Here is a 22,792-nt window from a genome sequence, read left to right as displayed (position 1 = left end):
CGAACCTTTTGAGCTCGGCGTGTCAGCATTTTGAAAAACCCTAACTTAACTCTGGTGCCGTGTCACATATAGAAATTTTTTGATATTTGCAACCACAGTAAAACAAAGATGTATATTTTTGATATTGATTTTATATATTTAAATGCCATTTAACAAAGAAAAATCAACCAAAAAAATGAGTTCGCGTGTCATCTCTGACACGCGTGTCACAGGTTCGCCATCACTGCCCTAGAGTGTTGATCTTTTAATCTCTAAACTTTTCCCATAAGAATTTGTTAAATTTTGATGAAAAGTAAACAAAAAAATGAAATCTTCAACACATATGATAAAGCAATCTAGATTTCATAAAGCCTGGCTAGAAAAACTTGCCCATTTTAAAAGTGAACTGAAAAGGTCATGTATCTTCACCAGGGTAGAATTTTGCCTACCACCAGTTAGTAGCAGAAACCATAATGGCTAGTTCTGTTATTTTCCATTAGGATAGCATTTTGCAAAAAGCTGATAGAAAAACCTCATGTGCAAGTTTACCTGGTCCTCTTGTGCGGGAGGAGGTGAGTCAAGTAAGTTGAATAAAGGCCGGGAAGCCTGAACTATCTTTGCAGGAAGATACATGTGAACATCTGCAAAAGGTTGACATTTATGATAAAGGTTAGATAATTAGGAGACTAACAAAAATTCACAGTTGATCTCAACAATGAAGTTACATATGTTTGTTTCTTTATAGAAGTTTATCCTTCTGGGTAACATCAAAGAAAAGAAATATAGAAATCAAATAATGTAAAGAATGTTCAATCAAGAAACATTTTTGAATGGAATGTCCAGAATTGTAGCATCAGCTGATATTAAAGTCTTAAAATGTAACCAATACCACAATGGTACTATCACTGATGCTTTGGGAGAATACCATGTATCACAGAAAGAACCCAGTTATGTTTTACATTTCCTGGACTTCCCTAGGAGAATATCTGGCTTGCTCACAATGGGATTTCCTTGAGAATAGATAAATGGATGATCCTATCTAGGGAATCAAAATATGTAGTGGCTGATCAACTTTGAGATATTCTTAAGAGTTTTACTTACAATCCATTGTTGAAATACTTACCATGTATTTCTACACAAGGAGAGACTCTAAGGAGAGGCTCTCTTGTCATTTTCAGCATTTACAGATACAGAAATCGAGATACAGAGCTCAAATAACTGTTCAAGCAAGCAAGTAGTAGAGCTGGAAATTAAGCTCAAGTTTTGTGATTCATAATCTAAAAGTCTAACTTAATAAAGTTTATTTCTTCACATAAGCCCTTTGTCAATGAAGCTTACTTGAAGGGAATTCTAAGCTTTCCCCTATTCTAAATGTTAAATGATTCTCCAATGTTCATGTTTTAATATATTTGGTTAGTAATGATCAATAAAGTTTTAGACAGCAAGAGCATGCATCTCAATCATTCTCATCACCTGTAAATGTTAACATTAAATCCTTCAGGTGTGGCCAATAATCTATCCTTTCTGTCCCTTCACATGAAGCTACTACAGAGGCACTGAACACTCTTGGGGACCATGACTACTATTCTGGCAATGTGTCTAAAAGACATTTTCCACTACAAATACTACTGAAGGAGGGTAGTGGTCATGGAGAGGTGAATGGCAAAGTTGTTGAAGAATGAGTGCTATAGTTGATAAACAGCTCTACACTGCTGGACCAACTGACTATAAAAGTGACAGCTGGCCAAAGGGAACCAGATGTAGTTTACTTAAGGGAGAATATCTCCTTTTCCATTGCAAGGCACTCTTGTAATAGCTTGCAATGCTTTCTCTTTAAATAAAATTATTACCAACAGAAAAATACTTTCCACCATTTTGATATTTTTATCTTACAATTAACTATGCCCCAAGTCTCTTATTTTGTCTCTTCTCACTATGTAACTGGTTAAGCCAGACTACATAGCACTGTATACAGCAAAATTATACCTAATTCATTAATTTTACAAATATTTGAGCATCTAATATGTTCTCAGTACTATCAAAGGTGCTTGGGATGAAGCAGTGAACAAAAAACAAAGTTCTTGCTCAGCCAGCGTGGCTCGTGGTTGAGCATCGACATATGAACCAAGAGGTCACAGTTCGATTCCCGGTCAGGGTACATGCCCGGGTTGGAAGCTCCATTACCAGTAGGGGGTGTGCAGGAGTCAGCCAATCAATGATTCTCTCTCATCATTGCTGTTTCTATCTCTCTCTCCCTCTCCTTTCCTCTCTCTGAAATCAATAAAAACCATATAAAAAACAAAAAACAAAACAAAGTTCCTGCTTACACTGTAATAAATGCTCCCTCCCATATACTGGGCTTCACATCATCCTGTACCTGACTCCAGTGAGTCCTGGCATTACTCACTTTGTACATGCAGCTCCGTGGCCTTGGTCACCAAGGACATTATATCACAGGTTGTTTGTACAGCAGCTCGGAACCGATCTAGCCCTCCCTTCTGTGAGGTAGGGTCTAGTTTAGGATGGGGAGCAGTGTGCGCCAAAAGGTGATCTAAATAACGAGCAACGTCATCACCATAGTGAGCTGCAAGGTTAGTGGGGAGAGGGTGAAAAGAAAAAAGTGAACCTTTTATTTACATCACAATTTAACCCACCAAACAGAATGACTGAATCATGTGACCACAACATAGCACCAGAAGTAGGTTGTTTTAGCTCATGGAGTAAAAAGTGTGTGATCATTATATAAACTCATAGCTTTACCATTCAAAAAACTACGGTCATTTACCAGGACCCACCTGTTCTTCAACTTTTCTGAGATAATATTAGGGCCCCTGGAAGCAGTATGATGTTAATATAGGAGAGATGGTGCAAGCATTTCATATGCAAGCATATAATGATAGTGGTGGGGATAGTGATGGTGGAGAAGGAGCAGAATAAGGTCCTTTGAGTCTCACTGGTATGATGAGGCTTTTTTGGTGAAGGGCAAAAATCTTCCAGTAAACACTGAGCCTAGCTAAAAACAGACAGATTCCACAAATGGCAAGCTACAACTGCTAACAACAATAAAATCTCTGTGTGGCATTGGTGTTGAAAGGACTACTAGCCACACATTTGTCTTTTTAGTCACCTCATTCATTTATTCACCAAATATTTATTGCCTACTGTGTACCACTAGGTATACTAGATGCTGAGTTCTCAGTGGTGAAGAACACAGATATAGTCCCTATGCTCTTGGGCTCCCCCTCTTTCACATACATTATCTCTGGCTCTGGATAATGGAAATAAAAATATGCATATACCCTGTGGATGCTTAACATCTCAGACTTTACATGAACATTCACAACATTTATAATTGGAAAAGCACAGTGTTTGGATCAATACTGAAATCTTCTAGGTCAGTGGTTGGCAAACTCATTAGTCAACAGAGCCAAATATCAACAGTACAACTATTGAAATTTCTTTTGAAGCCAAATTTTTTAAACTTAAACTATATAGGTAGGTACATTGTTATTGACTTAATTAGGGTACTCCTAAGGCTTAGGAAGAGCCACACTCAAGGGGCCAAAGAGCCGCATGTGGCTCGTGAGCCACAGTTTGCCGACCACAGTTCTAGGTCATTTATGCATCAACTGTTTTTTTTAAAATAATCTTTGGTGATCTCTTAAGATGTCTTTCTGTACTCTGATGTGACTAATGGGAACTAGCAAAGCTGTAAGAATGGGAACTCATACTCAGGGATATCCTAATGGCAAATATTATAACCTTGAATACAATCTAGATTCTTCGGTGGAGGAATATAAAAAATATGGACTTGAAACGAATGTAACTAATATAATATTGTATACCAACTATACTTAAAAAAAGAATCTGGAGAGAAGTGCTCTTCTCATATAAGGGCTGGCAAGCTATAGACACATCCATTGTGAAACCATGAATGAGTAAATTCAGAGAGGAAAAAGTGACTCAGAATGCATATCAAATTCAGTAACACATATTATTAAAAACATATATTTTAGAAATTAATCTAAGAGAATGTTTGCTACATATGAAAATCACAATTGCCCATGGAATAGCAAAGGACCTCAATATATAATCATTCTTGTCTGGTTTTCAAAATAGTTTAGCTTATGCCAACCTAGATATCATGACTATTGTTACCTTTGGTAACAGGAAATAACCTTATATTTAATGCACTTTCCCAACAAAGAAATTCATATTACTTTAGAACTTATAAAAACAAGTACAGGATGAATTAAATGGTACTTAGGTGAGTAAATGCTGAGCCCAAACAAGAAAATATTCCTTCTGACTGCTAATGTGTTGGTCTATTATATATGAGATTATGCTTTGCTACCACATTGAGGAATGCTAATTTATTTATATGTTCTTTTCTCTTTATTTCTTAAGATAAAGAAATTAGCTGCTTTAATATATAGGCTAACATTTAAATACTCAGACAAATCATGTTTTAGTTAGAAGAATAATTTGCTCCTATTGCCCCTTTGCCTTTGGGATTCAAGCATGGTAATGCTTGCCCTGCCTAGGTCAGTATTTTAACACTTTAGGGTTCTTTTTAGACATTTTTAATATATGCCCCCATGATGTTTTCTAACTGTCATCTTAGTATTCCTAAAAACCAATTAGATGCTGTTGTGCTTTATTTGTCTAGTTTGTAATATAAAAAAGCAACATGCATAATACCGAATAGGTTTTTTTTTTGCAAACTATGCAGTCCTCTGAGATTCTAAAGTGCCCATATACTATTATATATAAAAAGCACTCCAAGCAGTAGTGTACATGTATAGTTTGATTAAATATCTCTCACTCATTACTGCTTCCTGTCATTTTGAAATCTCTAGCCATTTTATATGCCCAGCAGAGAACTCTCCCCTAATCTTAGTAAAGGATAGTCCAATTTCATAGTCCACAATCATAACAGGGATATTAGTCCAGAAACCAAAGGTAAGTAGGAGGATGAAAAGTAAAGCCAAACAAAAAGTAGGTGTATTAAATAGAGACTGCTGTAAGACTGTAAGACTGCTGGCAGTGAGGTATAGTAAGGAGGACACACAACAATAGTTTGTATTCTTGTCCAGCAAGGCCAGTGCCTTTATGAAGCCTCCTTACCATTACTGGTTGAATCATAGCTATTCATCCAGTCACAGGATTCTAGCTCACTATAGTCATTGTAATCTTCACTGTACAGCTTACTTTCAGGTCCAGGGTCCATGAAACTCAAATGCGTGCAGCAAGATGTTGTCAAAAACTCTGATAATTTACCTGTTTGAACCCTGACAATTAGAAGGTAAATAGAAAACAGAAAATCAGAGAAAAATGCTTTTTAAAACAATACAATTTAGTGAAAAAGGATATCCAGAATGTTATGTTAGGGTATTACTAATGTTTATACATTAGTATAAATTATATAAAAGTAAAATTTTACTGCACTCCTAGGTACAGTGCATTGTAGGTTACGGTACTGTTAACAAAAACTACAATTATGAGTTCACAATCCACCAGATCAGTTTGGCTTTCTTTCACTGCTATGCTGCTCTGTTGATAACTATGCCAAACATCTGGCCAAAATTTCCATTGGCTACCAGAGAAGCTAGGACAGAATGAAGAAAAACTATCACTAATCCATCACACATCATTAAAAAATACTCATAAAGACCATTTTGAAAATAAAAAGATGGTATTTGAAAATTTTATAAATTATAATAGACTAAATCATATCCTTCCCTACTTATAAAGCCAATTGCAAAGCCCAAAGGGAAAGTCAATAGTACTGATTTTCTAAAGAAGCTAGTTTGAAGGGGCTCCCAATGGCCAGATCTTGTATAATTTGTACACTGAAATAAATAATTACTGGAATGGAGCATGATATAATAAACAAAATAAAAATCCATAAATCTATGCTGACACTAAAACTACAAAATAAAAGGGTAGGGGAAAGTTATTTTTTAAGAGAAAGGTTCCAAATAGTAAATGTACACAGATTGATAGAAACAGAATCATCATTTTACCACTCCAGTAATAATAAATGATTATCAATGGAAGGTAAGACCATTTGGTGAAAGACTGATGGACAAAGGATGTGGAAAAACCTGACAGATACCACTTTAACCAAATTGAGAGGCATTCTGCAAAATAACCGACCTTCTGTCTTCAAAACTGTAATGAAAGATTAACAAAAGATAGGGGAATTGTACATTAAAAGACATCACCCTGGTTGGGTAGCTCAGTTGGTTACAGCATTGTCCCCATATGCCAAGGTTTGGGTTTGATCCCCAGTCAAGGCACATACAAGGATTAGGCAATGGAACAACAACTCTCTCTCTCTCTCTCTCTCTCTCTCTCTCTCTCTCTCTCTTTCTCTCTTTCTCTCTCATAAAAAGAACACATCAAGGAGTTAAATAACTAAATGCCAATGTGTGATCTTTGATTGGATCTGGGAGTGGAAAAACAGCTATGGGAAAACATTATTGGGACAAATTGAGGATTTTGAATATGAGCTCTATATTAGACAACAGTATTGTATCAGTAATAAATTTTCTGAGTGTGATGATTATATTGCAGTTATGTATGAGAATACCCTTGTTCTTAGAAGACAGAAACTGAAGTATTTAGGGAAGAAGAGTTGTGATGTTTCTGGCTAACTCTCACAGAGTTCAGCAAAAAAAAAAAGTCTGTGTATGTTTGAGTGAAAGAGGGAGTGGGGGGAGAGAGAGAGAGAGAGAGAGAGAGAGAGAGAGAGTAGGGAAGAAGAAAAGGAGGGAGGAGTGGAAGGAAGGGCAGGGGGAGAGAGAAATTTTCAATATGATTTGTTAGCTTGAAATTTTTCAAAAATAAAAACTTAGGGAAAAAGAAAAGAAAAGCAGCCAGAATTGAATAGTCCAATAACCATATTTTAAAGAATAAGTTTTCTTGTTCATTGAATTGTTAAGTTCTAGGCAAAGGTCATGGTGAGGAAAAATTCCAATGCTTCTATATAACATTCAATTCCTTCATTCAAGCTATTAAACACAAGCTTCTCTGAATAGGATGAGGTTTTTATTAAAGATACATAGAAAGACTATCATGCTAACTGAAATAAATCAGACAGGAAAATTTAAGAACCATATGATTTCACTTATATATGGGATACAAAACTAAAAGCAAAAAATGAACAAACAAGAAAAATAAACAAAACAAAAACATATAGACACAGACCACAGTATGGCAGTTACCAGGAGGTATGGGGGGTGGGGGCTTAGGAAAGGGTAAAGGCGGTCAAATATATGGTGACGGAAGATGATTTGCTTTGGATGGTGGGCACACAATGCAATATACAGATGATGTATCAGAATTTTACACTTGAAACCTATATAATCTTATTCACCAATGACACCCCAATAAATTTAATATAAAAATGCAGCTATAAAAAATGATACACAGAAAGGCATAACAAGTTTACAATTACTGTACCCAGCTTCCAAGTTTCATTTCATTTCACTAAAGAGTATATAGAGGTCACTTACCTTGCCCCACCAAAATAGCCATCCTGCATTTTTCGGAGTGCTGCCAGGATACTTGAATTCAAGCTGGTTCCATCTTCATCTTGAAGAGAATTTTAAAACAATCTTTGTTGTTTTAACTTTTAAATAAGGGGAAGCTTTCACTTATTTCAAACCAATAGTCTGGGGTGAGGATGATACAAATTAGACACTCCACACTGACCACCCTATATTTCAACAATTCATCTGAAAGCCAGCAATACTGTAGAATGGGCAATTGGTAAGTGATGATGACCAATAGACAGAGTTCCTCAAAGACAGTCCATATCTTATTTACCATAAATATTTAGCACAGAACCTGATGGCAGAACACTTGACTTGAATGCTTTCAATAATAGCAGCAACCATGTGTTGAATGTTATGTGCCAAGAACTGTGCTAAATATTTTATATAATACTAGAGGCCCGGTGCACAAAAATTTGTGCACTCGGGGAGGTCCCTCAGCCCGGCCTGTGCCCTCTCGCAGTCTGGGACCCCTCGGGCGATGTCCACCTACTGGCTTAGGCCCACTCCCCAGGGGATCGGGCCTAAACTGGCAGTCTGACATCCCTCTGGCAGCCCAGGAGCCCTCGGGGGATGTCCACTTGCCAGCAGGGAGCAGGCCTAAGCTGCAGTCAGACATCCTTAGCGCTGCTGAGGAGGCGGGAGAGGCTCCCACCACCACCGCTGTATTGGCAGCCATCAGCCTGGCTTGTGGCTGAGCAGAGATCCCCCTGTGGGAGTGCACTGACCACCAGGGGGCAGCTCCTGCATTGAGCGTCTGCCCCCTGGTGGTCAGTGTGTGTCATAGTGACCAGTCATTCCCAGTCATTCTGCTGCTAGGGTCAATTGGCATATTACCCTTTTATTATATAGGATTATGCTATCTAATAAGCTTTGGTTTATGTGTGTAGGCATAAAAATATTTAGAAGACTAACAATTATCTGACATTACATGAAGGAGATCATATTACATATATTCTTTTGTGATCCACTTTTTGTAACGTATCCTTTGTAAAAGCTAAAAATTATTTCATAGCAGACATTTAGACCATTTTTATAATGTAAGTACACAGTAAGGAAGATCATTGTACCTACATCTATATGCACTAATTATACTATCTCCTTAGAGGAAATTCTTACACGTAGAACTGTTAGGACAAAGGAAACACAAAACATTTTATGAAGATTGAGAAACTGCTCACTAAAAAAGTGGAGTCAATTATATTTCCATCACTAGTATAGAAAGTGACTGTTTCCCCATACCTTTAACAATAATAGACATTAATAATGTCTTTAATCTGTATCTAGTATGTTTAAAAAGACACTTTAATTTTATTACTAGCAAGGCTGATCATGTTTTCATGTATATACTGATAATTTCCATTTCTTTTATGAATTGCCTGTCCATGTCCTTTCCCCATGTTTCTATTAAGTAATTTATCTTTTTTTCAATCAATTGAATATGATTTTACTTGTATATGGGATACAAAACTGAAAGAAACAAATAAACAAACAAGAAAAACAAGCAATATATGCACCCCTATGTTCATAGCAGCCCAATTTACAATAGCTAAGATTTGGAAACAGCCTAAGTGCCCATCAGCAGATGAGTGGATTAGAAAACTGTGGTACATCTACAGAATGGAATACTATGCTGCTGTAAAAAAGAAAGAACTCTTACCATTTGCAACAGCAAGGATGGACCTGGAGAGCATTATGCTAAGCAAAATAAGCCAGTCAGATAAAGATAAGTATCACATGATCTCACTCATGTGTGGAATATAATGAACAACATAAACTGATGAATTAAAACAGATCCAGAGACATAGAAGCATCGAACAGACCCTGGAGCCTCAGAGGGAAGACAGAGGAGGGTGGGAGGTGGGATTAAGAGATCAACCAAAGGACTTGTATGCATGCATATAAGTATAACCAAAGGACACAGACAGTAGGGGGTGGGGACATGTGCTGGGCGGGGTGGGGAGAGGTCAATGGGGGTGGGGGGAAGGAGACATATGTAATACTTTCAACAATGAAGAGAAAAATTTCCAAAAAGCAAAGCTATGAAGTGCTATGCATAATAAATGCTCATTTGTATGATGTCATATTAATAAAGTACAAACATTTTCATGTCTGAAAAAAAATAGAGACATACAAGCATGAACAGATTGTTGACCTGAGAGGGAAGGCTGGGGAGGATGGGTGGGAAGAGCTCAACCAATGAGCTTGTATGCATATATGCATAACCCCTGGGCACAGACAATAGGGTGGTGGGGACTTGAGGGGGGGATGGGAGCAGGCTGGAAGAGGTTAATGGGGGAAATAGGAGGACCTATGTAATACTTTTAACAATAAAGATTTAGGCCAGAACAGCGTGTGCCAGCGGCCCCCGGACGCGTCCCGCCCCTCTCTGCGTGGAGCGCTCGGGAGGGGGGGGCTGTCGTCCTGCGAGTCCCGCCGCCTTGGGCCACACCTGGGCCTCACAGCGAGTCTGAGGCGGCGCCATCCCCTGATCAAGCCCACAATCCAGGCTTGTGCCCTAACCTGGAATTGAACCAGCACTCTCTTAGTTGGACTCTCAGGAAGAACTCTGGTGCAGGTCAATGTCAGATGCTGCCTGTCTGGAGCTATCAAGTGTTCCACACTTCGTGGCTACCTCTGCTGGGCCTGGGTGCACATGGGAGGGGCCATCCTATGTACCAAGATTAGCTTCCACCAGCTCTGAACCCAGGTGCAGGTCAGCAAAAGGCCTAAGGTACCACCGGATCCACCTCTGCTTGTCATATGCTCTGTCACCTCTTGAGGCTGCCTGGACTTCATCAAGAGCCTTCCAAAAATGTCTGTAGAGTAGGCATGGGCTGGCCTCAGTACACAGTCTGCTCCACAAGATGTGAGTTTGGCTGGTGGGGCCTCCCAGAGTTTGGAGCTAGTGGATCTCCTGTGGAGGAGGTGGCACTGGTCAGGTGCACAGGGGGCGGAAACAGCCTCTGCTCCAGAGTCACACAATTCATTCTCTGCCCAAGTTGCCATCAATCCCTGAGACCACCCAGATCTTCTCAAGTGTTTCCTAAAAAAGAGTACACCAGGGGCCCAAGCTGAGTGCAGCCTGTAGACCTTTCTGCAGGGTGTTAGCTCAGCAAGGCAGGACCAGTGAAAGTTGGAAGGACAAAGCTCATTTAACTCCTGTTGGCGGGCAGTGCCTGACAGGTGTGCAGAGGGGAGAAATGGCCCCTGCTCCACAGCCACACCACTCAGTCTCTGCCTGAGTCTTTACAAGAGCTCCCCCCAAAAGAGAAAACAGAAGGCCCAAGCTGGGTGCAGCCAGCAGAGGTTTCAGCAGGGTGTGAGTCAGCAGGGTTGGGTAACTGGGAATCTGGAGTACACGGTTAGTGGCCTGCTCCAGGCTGGTTCTGTATGAATAGGATGGCTTGACCAAGGGCAATTGATGTCTCTGGAAAGTATAGAATAGGGACTCAGCACAGGGACCTTGATAGCTGATCCTCCAGGTCTCTCCTCGTGGCCACACAACCCAGTTCTTCTCTGTATAACTCCAGTTTTCTCTGCGTCACCTTACCTCCACCAGAGCCATGGGTGAGTGCCTGAGAATGAGATTTTGTGCACTGGCCTTTTAAGAGGGCACCTCAGGTTATAGTAGACTCCTGTCTCTCCCTGTTGGACAGAATCCCCACAGGTTTTCACAGTCAGATGTTTACATGGGCACCTCTTCCCAGCTCTGGTGTTCTGAGATGGGGAGCCCCAATGTGGGGTTGAGACTTCTTGCTTAACAAGGAGGACCTTTGCATCTGAAATATCCCTCTGGATTTTCAGCTTCCACAAATGAGTGCAGGGCCAGTCCTTTTTGCATTTCTGCCCTTCCTATCAGTCTCAATGTGGTTTCCTCTGTAAATCCTTGGTTATAAGACTTCTGTTCAGCTACTCTTCAGTTGCTTATTCAGGTTGATTGATCTATAACTTAGTTATAATTCCGGTTTGCTACTGGGAGAAGGTGAGTGTAGCTTCCACTTATTTCACAGCCACCTTGGATCTCCATGGCTTTTTTCTGTTAGCAATTGCATGATATGTCTTTACACATCCCTTTATTATCAACATGTTTTTATTTTAGGGATATCTTTTCTAACTAACATCTAAGATAGATTTTTCTTTTATATATTCTGGGAATCTTTGTCTTTTATATGAGAAAACAAACAGCTATTGATAATATATGCTGTGGAGATTGATAGATCTGGTACGAAGCCTGACTCTGTTCATTTACTAATTTTGACTCTTCACAATGAGTCACCTTCCTCATCTATAAAACAGGGCTATTAATAGAACCTACCTGAATAGGGTTGTTGTGAAGATTTCAAAATAATGCACTGAAAGCTCAGTGTCTGTCACAGAGAAAGTGTTCATTAAACATTGCAGTTATTATTTCTGTTGTTACTGCTACTTTTGTTGTGTAACCATGTACTAAGTATTAAAACTTTGTGATTTATGGCTGTGTATTTTATCCCAACTACAGTCATGTGGCACTTCATGATGGGGATATGTTCTGAGAAATGTTTTGTTAGGCGATTTCAACATTGTTGAACATCATAGAGTGCACTTACACAAACTTAGATAGTACAACCTTCTACATACTTAGGGTCCATGGTATAGCCTATTGCTCCTAGGCTACAAGCATGTATAGCATATTACTGTACAAAACAATACAAGATTAAATTAAGCACACACACACAAATGACCTAAGGCAATCAAGAGATGTGTTAAACATGAGATGTATGAGTCTGCTGCTGGAATAACACGACATACTGCTTTACAGCAAACATTTTTTATAAGTAGAATGAGTAAAGTCTAAAATAATGATAAAATGTATAGTATAGTAAATTCATGAGCTGTTAACAGTCATTTATTATCATTATCAAGTATTATGTACTGTATATAAGTGTATGTGCTATACTTTTATATAATTGGCAGCACAGGTTTGTTTACACCAGCATCAGCACAAACACATAAACAATGCCTTGTGCTGGTGTTACCAGGTGATAAAAATTTTTCAGCTCCATTATAATCTTCCAGGGCCACCATTGTATACATGGTCTGTCATTGACTGAAACATCATTATGTGGCACATGACTGTATTAGGTATTTCAATTTTGAAATCTCTTTGTAACCACAAACTCAACATGCCCCTTTACAAATGACACCTTCCTATAGAATGCCTCTATCAATGACAGCATTACTTACCTAGTCTGGAAATCGTATCATTATTTTTTTAAAATATACTTTTAATTGATTTTTTACAGATAGGAAGGGAGAGGGATAGAGAGTTAGAAACATCGATGAGAGAGAAACATCGATCAGCTGCCTTCTGCACACCCACTACTGGGGATGTGTCCGCAACCAAGGTACATGCCCTTGACCGGAATTGAACCTGGGACCCTTCAGTCCGCAGGCCGACACTCTATCCACTGAGCCAAGCCAGCTAGGGCATCTTAGCATTATTTTGATTCATATCTCATACCAGTTAGCCAACATCTGACTTACTGACTCTTGTATCCTTCTTTCCCACTATACTTTTACTACCACCAATCAAATGTATCTTCTATCACCTCATAACTAGATTAGTTTCTTTGCTATAAGATTGTCCTCACTACAGTATACTGTCATCAAATCAATATCACTTTCATCATGTCACTGATTATTCAAAAACTTACGTTTCAGAGTTTTGAGAAAAATCTGTTTAAATAGCTGCTTATTTTCAAGGTTTTCATAATATGATCCCACTTATTTAACCAATTTTGTTGATCATTATACTCCACTGCTTACTTACAAGTCAAGCTCATCCCTGTCTCCAGGTCTCACTCATGGAATTTTTTTCCTCACTTAAAATACCTTTCCCTCTTACCACATGAATAGTACTCATCTGAAAAACTTATAATAAGTCCCACCTCAGTCAAGAAATTTTATTTGACAACCTGATCACCTTCACTGTATAAAAATACTAATCTAAGGGTTTAGTGCTTCTTTATATACTGCCTTAAGTTATTTTCTATTATTTTTGTGTATTAGCTTTGCTTCTCCAATTAGGTTTTACACTTTCTGAATACAATTCTAGGAACACAGTAATTATTAAATGTGCACTTGTTGATTGTCTTAAATAAGAAAGACAAGAAGAAGGACTACCCTACTTCTTCAATTCCTGTACTTTTGAATCACTTTAAGAGGCGACAGCAAAATCCCTAACAGTCTGTCTGAACTTGGAATGATTTATGACAAGGGGTTCTTCTCTAATGAAAAGGAATTCTATGTACTTTGGCAGTACAAATAGGCTTTTGGAAGCAACAACAGAGACACGGAAAGGAAGCAGTGCTTCAGCATTGACTGTAGTCCTTCAGGAACTGAGAACAATAAAGCCTATCACCTAGTTTTAAGTGAGTAATGTTAGGAAGCCCAGACAATAAAGGAAAGATAAACTGAAAGCCTTTTCATTTTTCCTGCTAGATTTTACTGGTTCAGTTAAATAAGCCTTGGAGGGAGATGTCTGGGAATTTATCTCCAAAATCTTGATACTTCACTGGAGTTATACAGATGCATAATGTAGTATTACTGTAAATGAATTGTACTTATAAAGTTTCTGAAAATTGACCTAGAAACCAATTATCTGAAGTTGCCTCCAACCAAGTTATTTTATTACATTTAAAAAAATTATAGCTCTCAAACTACCTGAAATAATCTTATGTATTAGTTTATTTGTTATATATTTATTATAAAACATAAGGTCCATGAGAGTAGAAACCTCATCTGCCTTATTCACTTCATGTATTCTAGTCCTTAGAAAACTGCCTGGCACAAAGTAGAAGCTAATATATAACTGCTGAAATAATAAATGATAATAAGTAGCTCTTCAGTGACTCCAGGACTTTAAAGGTCTAACCACATGACTTATTCCAAATAAACATTTATTCCATGCTTCATACAATCTTACCAAGCATGGTGTGTGAGATGGGAAAGGTGATGGTGGGCTGTCCTGTCATCCTCCAGCGGCTACAGAGATAGGAGAGGTCTGTTCTAAGCATTTCCACTATCATATTGTTGTCCAGAGCCAAGTAGAACTGTTGCTGGTCTATAAACTGAGAAAAATAAAAATAATAGCTCAGAATAATTTACTCTCATAACTATCAAATAAAGCAATTTTAAACCAATCTCATATTCAAAAGGGCATATACAATGTCATAAAGACAACAATACCTCCAAATGTAATTCTTAATTCTTCTGGCGGTCCAATGACACATATGATAATTTTTATATTTTACAGTGTGTTATAATTTACAAAGTGTTTTCAAGTACACAATTATATTTGTGTAACAACCCAGTAAGGGCTTTTCTTCTTTTAATAGATAAAAATAAGGCCAAAGAGACATTAAGTAGATTAGCAGTTATATAGCTAGCAAATGGCAAGATTAAAAGTATAACTTATGATCCAATATTTTTTGTCTATATCTCAGCTGCACTAATTCAGATGTCAGATGACAAATGGAGAGCTTAAGCTTTCTTTCCAGAAAGTGGTTTCTCCTCCTCATATACACAAATAATTGGGCTTACTATTATAATGTGGCTAATAAACATCAGGGAAACAATCATGGCTAAAACAGTATTGACATTTTTGTTTAGAAGAGGATATCAAAGATCTCCAGGCTTGTTAAGAGCCCCACCTCCTAAAAGAGAACACATAATTTGGTAGCTGAATAAAAAGACTACATTTTGCTTATAAAGGATAAATACAAATAAAAAGTAAGAAGTACTTTTTAAAATACTCAAACATCTGTAAAATCTCTAGTCACTACTTCTGCAATACCCAGGACTACTCCTGGTAGCCATAATCACTTGGCATAACTCTGTGCTAGAAATTCATTTCAGTACAACTCAACAAGTATTTACTGAGCAACTTAATATGTACAGGACCTGTGGATCTTTGACACTTGTCCAAACACCAGTAAATACTTTATTTCTGTAATGATTCTCTCTTATTTCCATTCATCTCTATGCATGGTAAAGCTCATTCCACACACCTGTGGAGTGAAGGTAAAGATAGTTTTCCGAATGTCGTAGAGTTTTGAAGTTCCAAGGACTCCCATGTGTCTGTAGGGTCGGCCACTGAGTTTCATTCTACTATTACACCCTGAGATAGAATTTAAAAAAGGTCAAGATATTTATAGTGCACAAATCCAATCAGCAAACGTTTTTTGTATTAGTTAACACTTTCTGATTGAACAAATTAAGTTCTGTATCTCAAAGTTAGTGTTCAGGTCATATGCAGGACCATACTAAGCACTGTAGGGCTCTTAACGAACTTCATGCTGTTCTAAAGAATCTACATCATCATCATTTACACATGAGAGACAAGAATGCACATAAAATTAATAGTCTAGGAATAATATAATTCTATTACCAAATGTCATAAATTAAATTTATTTAAAGCCCATAAAAAGTGCAAAAGATTACCAGTTATCAAACTTTTAAATGTAAACTATGCCTCAACAAAGCTGAACAAAAACCTCATCAACTTAAAGATGGCAAGCTAGTCTGTTTGATGCTTCTTTGTCTCTGGATCTATTTTTCCTCATCAGTTTCTGTTGTTCATTATATTCTCCATATGAGGGAGATCATGTGATATATATCTTTCTCTGACAAACCCCAGAGGGAAGGCAAGGGAGGGTGGGCGGTGGGAAGAGCTCAACCAGTGAACTTGTATGCATATATTCATAACCATGGACACAGACAATAGGGGGGTGAAGGCCTGGGGTGGGGGCAAGGGGCAGGCTGGGAGAGGTCAATGGAGAGAAAAGGGAACATATGTAATGCTTTCAACAATAAAGAATTAAAAAATAAATAAAGATGGCATGCTAAACTGAGTAACAGAAATAGAGTATATCTTGATCTGAAAATTAACAGCTGGGGGCGACAGAGAAAATGGCTACTGAATAGGCAACCATGTTGTGGACCTCCTCCTAGGGCCAGACCAGAAAAGCAACTAAATAAGAGAACATCCACCCTAAATTAACAAATTAGACACAGCTGGGGAGACAATTTTCAATAAGGAAGGGCAGAGGATGCCTAGAGAATGTCACTTTCCAGCCATAACTCATGTGGAACCACAACCGTAACCCAGCGGTGAGTGGCATAGTACCTCCAGGCAGGCTTTAGCTCCCTATTTACATCACTGGATAAACCCTCAAAGAAAATCAACAAAGAAACAGGAATCCTAAATAACTCACTAGATGAGATGGACTTAATATCTTAAGAACATTTCACCCCAAAGCCACAGAATATACATTCTTCTCAAGCACACATGGGATGTTTTCAAAGATAGATCACATATTGGTACACTGGCTAAATCTCTTCAAATTCAAGAAGACTGAACTCAAATCAAGCATCTTCTCAGATTCCAATAGCATAATATTAGAAATAAACTACAATAAAAAATAGTAAAAAAATTCAAACACTTGGAGGCTAAATAGCATGTTATTAAACCATGATTGGGTTACCAAAGAGATCAAAGAAGAAATGAAAAACATCCTGGATTAAGTGATTTTTTTCTCTCAATTTGATTATGTGATGTATTACATTTATTGATTTGCGGATATTGTACCATCCTTGCATCCCCAGAATAAATCCCACTTGGTCATGGTGTATGATCTTTCTAATGTAATGCTGGATTTGATTTGCTAGAATTTTGTAGAGGATTTTAGCATCTATGTTCATCAGAGATATTGGCCTGTAATTCTCTTTCTGTAGTGTCTTTATCTGGTTTTGGGATTAGGGTAATGCTGGCTTCATAGAAAGAAATTGGGAGTGTTCCTTCATCTTAAATTTTTTGGAATAGTCTGAGGAGGATAGGTTTTAGTTCTTTGAATGTTTGGTAAAACTCCCCTGTGAAGCCATCTGGACCAGGGCTTTTGTTTGCTGGAAGTTTTCTGATTACTGCTTCAATTTCCTCCATAGTTATCAGCCTATTCAGACTTTTTTATTCTTCCTGATTAAGTTTTGGAAGGTTGTATTTTTCTAGAAATATGTGCATTTCTTCTAGGTTGATCAGTTTGTTGGAATAGAGTTGGTCATAGTATATTTGGGCCCTCACTCTTTGCTTCTTGGTGAGCCTGGCTAGAGGTTCATCAATCTTGTTTATCCTTTCAAAACACCAGCTCTGGGTTTCATTCATTGTTTGTATTGTTTTGGGGGTTTTTTGGGTCTATATGCCATTTATTTCTGCTCTAATCTTTATTATTTCTTTTCTTATGCTCACTCTAAGCTTTTCGTGTTGCTATATTTCTAATTCTTTAAGTTGTAGAGTTAGATAGCATATTATGTTTTTCTTGTTTTTTTTTGTTTTTGTTTTTTGTTTTTTGAGGTAGGCCTGTAATGCTATTAACTTTCCTCTCAGGGCTGCTTTGACTGTTTCCCATAGATTTGGAGTTGTTGTGTTTTAATTGTCATTTCTTTCCAGGATGTTTTTTATTTCTTCTTTGATCTCTTTGGTAACCTAATCATTGTTTAATAACATGCTATTTAGCCTCCAAGTGTTGGATTTTTTTATTGCTTTTATTGTAGTTGATTTCTAATATTATCCCATTGTGCTTTGAAAATGTCCCATGTGCACTTGAGAAGAATGTATATTCTGTACCTTTGGAGTGAAATGTTCTGAAGATGTCGATTAGTTCAATCTGATCTAGTGAGTGAGTCATTTAGGATTGTTGTGGCTTTGCTGATTGTTTGTCTAGACAAGTGGTCAGCAAACTGCAACTCGGCAAACTGCGGCTCGTGAGCCAGATGCGGCTCTTTGGACCCCTGAGTGTGGCTCTTCCACAAAATACTGACTTCTGCGCATGGGCCACGAAGTTTCAATTGAACTGTACGTGCGCGCCCGCATGTGGTATTTTGTGGAAGAGCCACACTCAAGAGGCCAAAGAGCCGCATGTGGCTCACGAGCCGCGGTTTGCCGACCACTGGTCTAGAGGATTTATCCAGTGATGTCAATGGGGTATTAAAGTCCCCCACTAAGATTGTATTGCTGTCGACCTCTCCCTTGATATCTTCCAGAAGTTTTTTTTATGTATTTGGGTGCTCCTGCATTGGGTGCATATATGTTTACCAGAGTTATATCCTCTTCTTGTATCGATCTCTTTAGTATTATGAAGTAGCCCTCCTTCTCTCTTGTTATGGCCTTCTCTCCAAGGTCTATTTTGTCAGATATAAGTATTGCTACCCCAGCTTTTTTTCGTTTCCATTTGCCTGGAAAATATTTTTCCATCCTTTCACTTTCAGTCTGTGTGAGTACCTTGTTCTGAGTTGGATCTCTTGTAGACAGCATATATATGGGTCATGTTTTCTTATCCATTCAGCCATTCTATTTCTTTTTTTTTTAATATATTTTATTGATTTTTTACAGAGAGGAAGGGAGAGAGATAGAGAGTTAGAACCATCGATGAGAGAGAAACATCGACCAGCTCCTCCTGCACATCTCCCACTGGGGATGTGCCCGCAACCCAGGTACATGCCCTTGACTGGAATCGAACCTGGGACCTTTCACGCTTTTTTTCCACTGGAGCAAAAACCGTTTTGCGCCATTTTCTCCATTCTATTTCTTTTGATTGTGGCATTTAGTCCATTTACATTTAAAGTTATTGATAGTTTGTAAGCCATTTTAAATTGTTTTTTTACAAGTAATATTTCTTCTTTTTTAATCTTTAATTTCTTTATTGATTGGGGGTATTACAAAAGTGTCCTCATCCCCCCATTAACCCCCAACCTCCCCCCCCCCGACTCATGCTCTCATCCCCCTGTTGTTTGTGGCCATTTTTATTGTTTATCCCTGTGTTCCTTCTTCCCTTTCTATTTCTTCTTTTTTATTTTTATTTAAATTCTTTATTGTTTGAAGTATTACATAAGTCTCCTTTTTCCCCATTGACAACTCCCCGGATGCCCCCACCACCCAGCAATGCCCTCACCCCCCCCCAACCCCCATCTGTGTCCATTGGTTATGTTCATATGCATGCATGCAAGTCCGTTGGTTGATCTCTTATCCCCTCAACCCCCACATTCCCTCATAGGTTGGACAGTCTGTTTGAAGCTTCAATGACTCTGGTTCTACTTTTGTTCATCAGTTTATTTTGTTCATTATATTCCAGAAATGAGTGAGATCATGTGATATTTATCTTTCTCCAAATGGCTTATTTCGCTTAGCATATTGCTCTCCAGTTCCATCCATGCTGTGGCAAATGGTAAGAATTCCTTCTTTTTTACAGCAGTGTAGTATTCCATTGGGATATATTCCTAGAAGAGGTATTAATGGGTCAAGTGGCAGTTCCATTTTTATTTTTTTGAAGAAATGCCATTCTGTTTTCCAAAGTGGCATTTTGATTGGAGCATTTTATACATTTACATTCAATGTTATTATTGATAGGTACTTGTTTGTAGCCATTTCTATTCTTTATGCCTCTGTTCCTTCCTCCCTTCCTATTTATTTTTACAGCATTCCCTTTAGCATTTCTTGCATTGCTGGCTTGGTAGTGATAAACTCCCTTAGCCTTTTTTTTGTCTGCGAAGCTCCTGATTTCCCTTTCAATTTTGATTGAAAGCCTCACTGGATAGAGTATTCTTGTATTCAGTCCTCTGCTTTGCATTACTTTGTATACTTCATTCCATTCCCTTCTAGCCTGGTGTGTTTCTGTCGAGAAATCATTTGATAATCTGATGGGGGATCCTTTGTAGGTAAATCTCTCTTTTGCAGTCTTTAAGATTCTCTCTTTGTCATTAACGTTTGCCATAGTACTTATGACGTGTCTTGGTGTGGGTCTTTTGGGGTTCATCTTGCTTGGGACTCTGTACTTGTGTGACTTTTTTCTTCCCCATACCAGGGAAGTTTTCTGTCATTATTTCTTCAAATATGTTCTCAAATCCTTGCTCCTCTTTTTGTCCTTCTGGCACCCCTATTATACATAAGTTACTTCATTTCATGTTGTCCCAAAACTCCCTTAGGCTCTCCTCCTGCTTTTTTTTTCCCAGTTGCTTTTCAGATTGGTCTTGTTTCTCTACCTTTTCTTCTAACTCACTAATTCGGTTATACACTTCTTCTAGTCTACTGTTGAAACTTTCCATCGTGTTTTTTATTGTAGCTATATTACTTTGAATTTCTTCCTGATATTTGCATAAGTTGTTGATTTTCCCATCCATCACTTTATTAACTGTATGTTCATTACTCTGAATTCTTTTTCTGACATATTGCATGCCTCTGTTTCATTTAGTTCCTTTGTGTGTGTGTGTGTGTGGGGGGGTGATTTCCTTTTTCTTTCCTTTGGGGATTGTTTCGTTGTCTCCCCATTCTTGCTATCACCATAAGGTCCAAGTTTTGAGTTGTTGGGGCCTGAGCTGTGTGTGGTGGGAACATCGTGCCATGCGAGCATCACTAAAGAGCTCAGACACTGAGATGTGTGGCTGCCGTGGTTCAGCAGCAGCTGAGCTCACCGAGAATCAGAGTCTTGGCCACTTAGTGTGGCCTTGAGTGTGTGTTAAGAATTAGGGTCCCCACATATGCGCCAAGAACCAGGGTCCCCACACACGCACTGAAAATCGGAGTCACTGGCGCTTGGTAAGGCTTTGCGCACACATCTAGAATCAGGGTCCCCACACGCACGTGCTGAGAAACAGAGTCCCTGTGTGCATGCACCAATAATCAGAGTCCCCAAGCAAGCACCGGGAATCAGAGTCCCCGTGTGCATTCACTGAGAATCAGAGCCTATGTCGCTCGCTGAGGCCTCATGCGCACTTGGAAAATCAGCGTCCCCATGCATGCACGACGAAAAACATGAGTCCCCACATGCATGCGCCGAGAATCAAAGTCACCGATGCTCAGTGTGGCCTTGTGCACATGCCGAGATTGGTCTGCACGTGCATTGAGCATCAGTCCACATGTGCGCTGATAACAGAGTCCCTGTGTGCACACACAATGAGAAACACTGAGAATCAAAGTCACTGGTGCTCGGTGCAGCCTTGTGTGCATGCCAAGAATCAGTCAGAGCGTGTGCAGCAATAATCAGAGTCCCCGTGTGCGTGCTTGGCGAGAAACAGAGTCTACGCATGCACGTGCCGAGAATCAAAGTTACTGGTGCTCAGGGTGTCTGTGTGCACTCCAAGAATCAGTCCGCATGCACACACGCAGATAATCAGAGTCCCTGGCCTGCTAGGGGGGCCGGGTTGCACAGCTGTCCTGTGTCAGGGGGAGGCCTGCTCGAGTGCCATGGGTTGAGTAGGCTCAATGCCATTGCTGTGTGCAATGAGAAAGAGAGTCCCTGTGTGCACGAGCCAAGAGTCAAATTCATTGGCACTCAGTTCAGCTTCGAGCATGTGCCGAGAATCAGAGTCCCCGACTTGCAAGGGGGGCTGGGCTACACAACCATCTTGTGTTGGTGGAAGGCCTGCTTGCACCGTGGGTTGTGCAGGCCCTATGCCACTGCAGTGGGCTGTCTGGGAGGGGGGTGTGCTCTGTGACTCACAGAAATCTGTGACCGGGATGTCTGGAGTCTCGGTGTCCTTGGGTCTGTAGCTGTGGTAGCAGGTCTTTGTCTAGAGTGCCTGTAGGGTCCCAGTTTGTCTCTGGGGCCAGTCTGGGTGGTGATGAGGCTAGAATCCTAGTCACAGCAGTTCTGCCCTTCAAGATGGCTTGGTTTCTGTGCCAGTGCCCGGCTGCCCAGGAGTGTTTGCAGTGGCATTGGAGTTTTGCAGTCTAAGACTGCCTGATCTGCCAGCCCCCAAAAGTTCTGCAGGATTTCACTGTCCCTATCTCTCTCTCTCTCTCTCTCTCACACACACACACACTCCAGACATGTCTACACAGTCCCCTTTCGCTCCCTCACTCTCTCTCTCCCTGCCATGTTGTTGGTCGCCATCTTCAGTAGGTTTATTTGATTTTTTATTTTATTTTTTATTTTTAATTATTTTAAAATTGTATTTATTTATTTTTCTAATTAAATCTTTATTGTTCAGATTATTACAGTTGTTCCTCTTTTTTCCCCCCATAGCTCCCCTCCACCCGGTTCCCACCCCACCCTCCGCCCTCACCCCCCCCCCACAGTCCTCATCCATAGGTGCACAATTTTGGTCGAGTCTCTTCCCGCATCCCCCAAAACCCTTTCCCCCCCAAGAATAGTCAGTCCATTCCCTTTCTATGGCCCTGATTCTATTATAATCACCAGTTTATTCTGTTCATCAGATTATTT

At 39.3% G+C, this 22,792-nt stretch overlaps 1 protein-coding gene across 2 annotated transcripts in view; it reads right to left on the bottom strand.

Annotated features, from left to right (window-relative positions):
• PHKA1 (phosphorylase kinase regulatory subunit alpha 1) overlaps positions 1-22,792 on the bottom strand; it is a 217,040-nt gene that overhangs the window by 58,809 nt on the left and 135,439 nt on the right. The window contains exons 15-20 of one of the 2 annotated variants that reach the window (XM_006082857.3): positions 15,590-15,699; positions 14,506-14,650; positions 7,500-7,578; positions 5,107-5,270; positions 2,387-2,563; positions 529-620 (exon numbers count right to left, since the gene is read on the bottom strand). In XM_006082857.3, the coding sequence (XP_006082919.1) occupies positions 529-620; positions 2,387-2,563; positions 5,107-5,270; positions 7,500-7,578; positions 14,506-14,650; positions 15,590-15,699 (767 nt within the window). The remainder of the gene's footprint in view (positions 1-528; positions 621-2,386; positions 2,564-5,106; positions 5,271-7,499; positions 7,579-14,505; positions 14,651-15,589; positions 15,700-22,792) is intronic. The other variant, XM_014465500.2, reaches the window with a different exon arrangement.

This window comes from Myotis lucifugus, unplaced genomic scaffold, assembly GCF_000147115.1.
Source record: "Myotis lucifugus unplaced genomic scaffold, Myoluc2.0 scaffold_4, whole genome shotgun sequence".
NCBI classification, from domain to species: Eukaryota; Metazoa; Chordata; class Mammalia; order Chiroptera; family Vespertilionidae; genus Myotis; species Myotis lucifugus.
The sequence above is the reverse complement of the archived record's forward strand: the minus strand, read 5'-3'. Positions and strand labels throughout refer to the sequence as shown.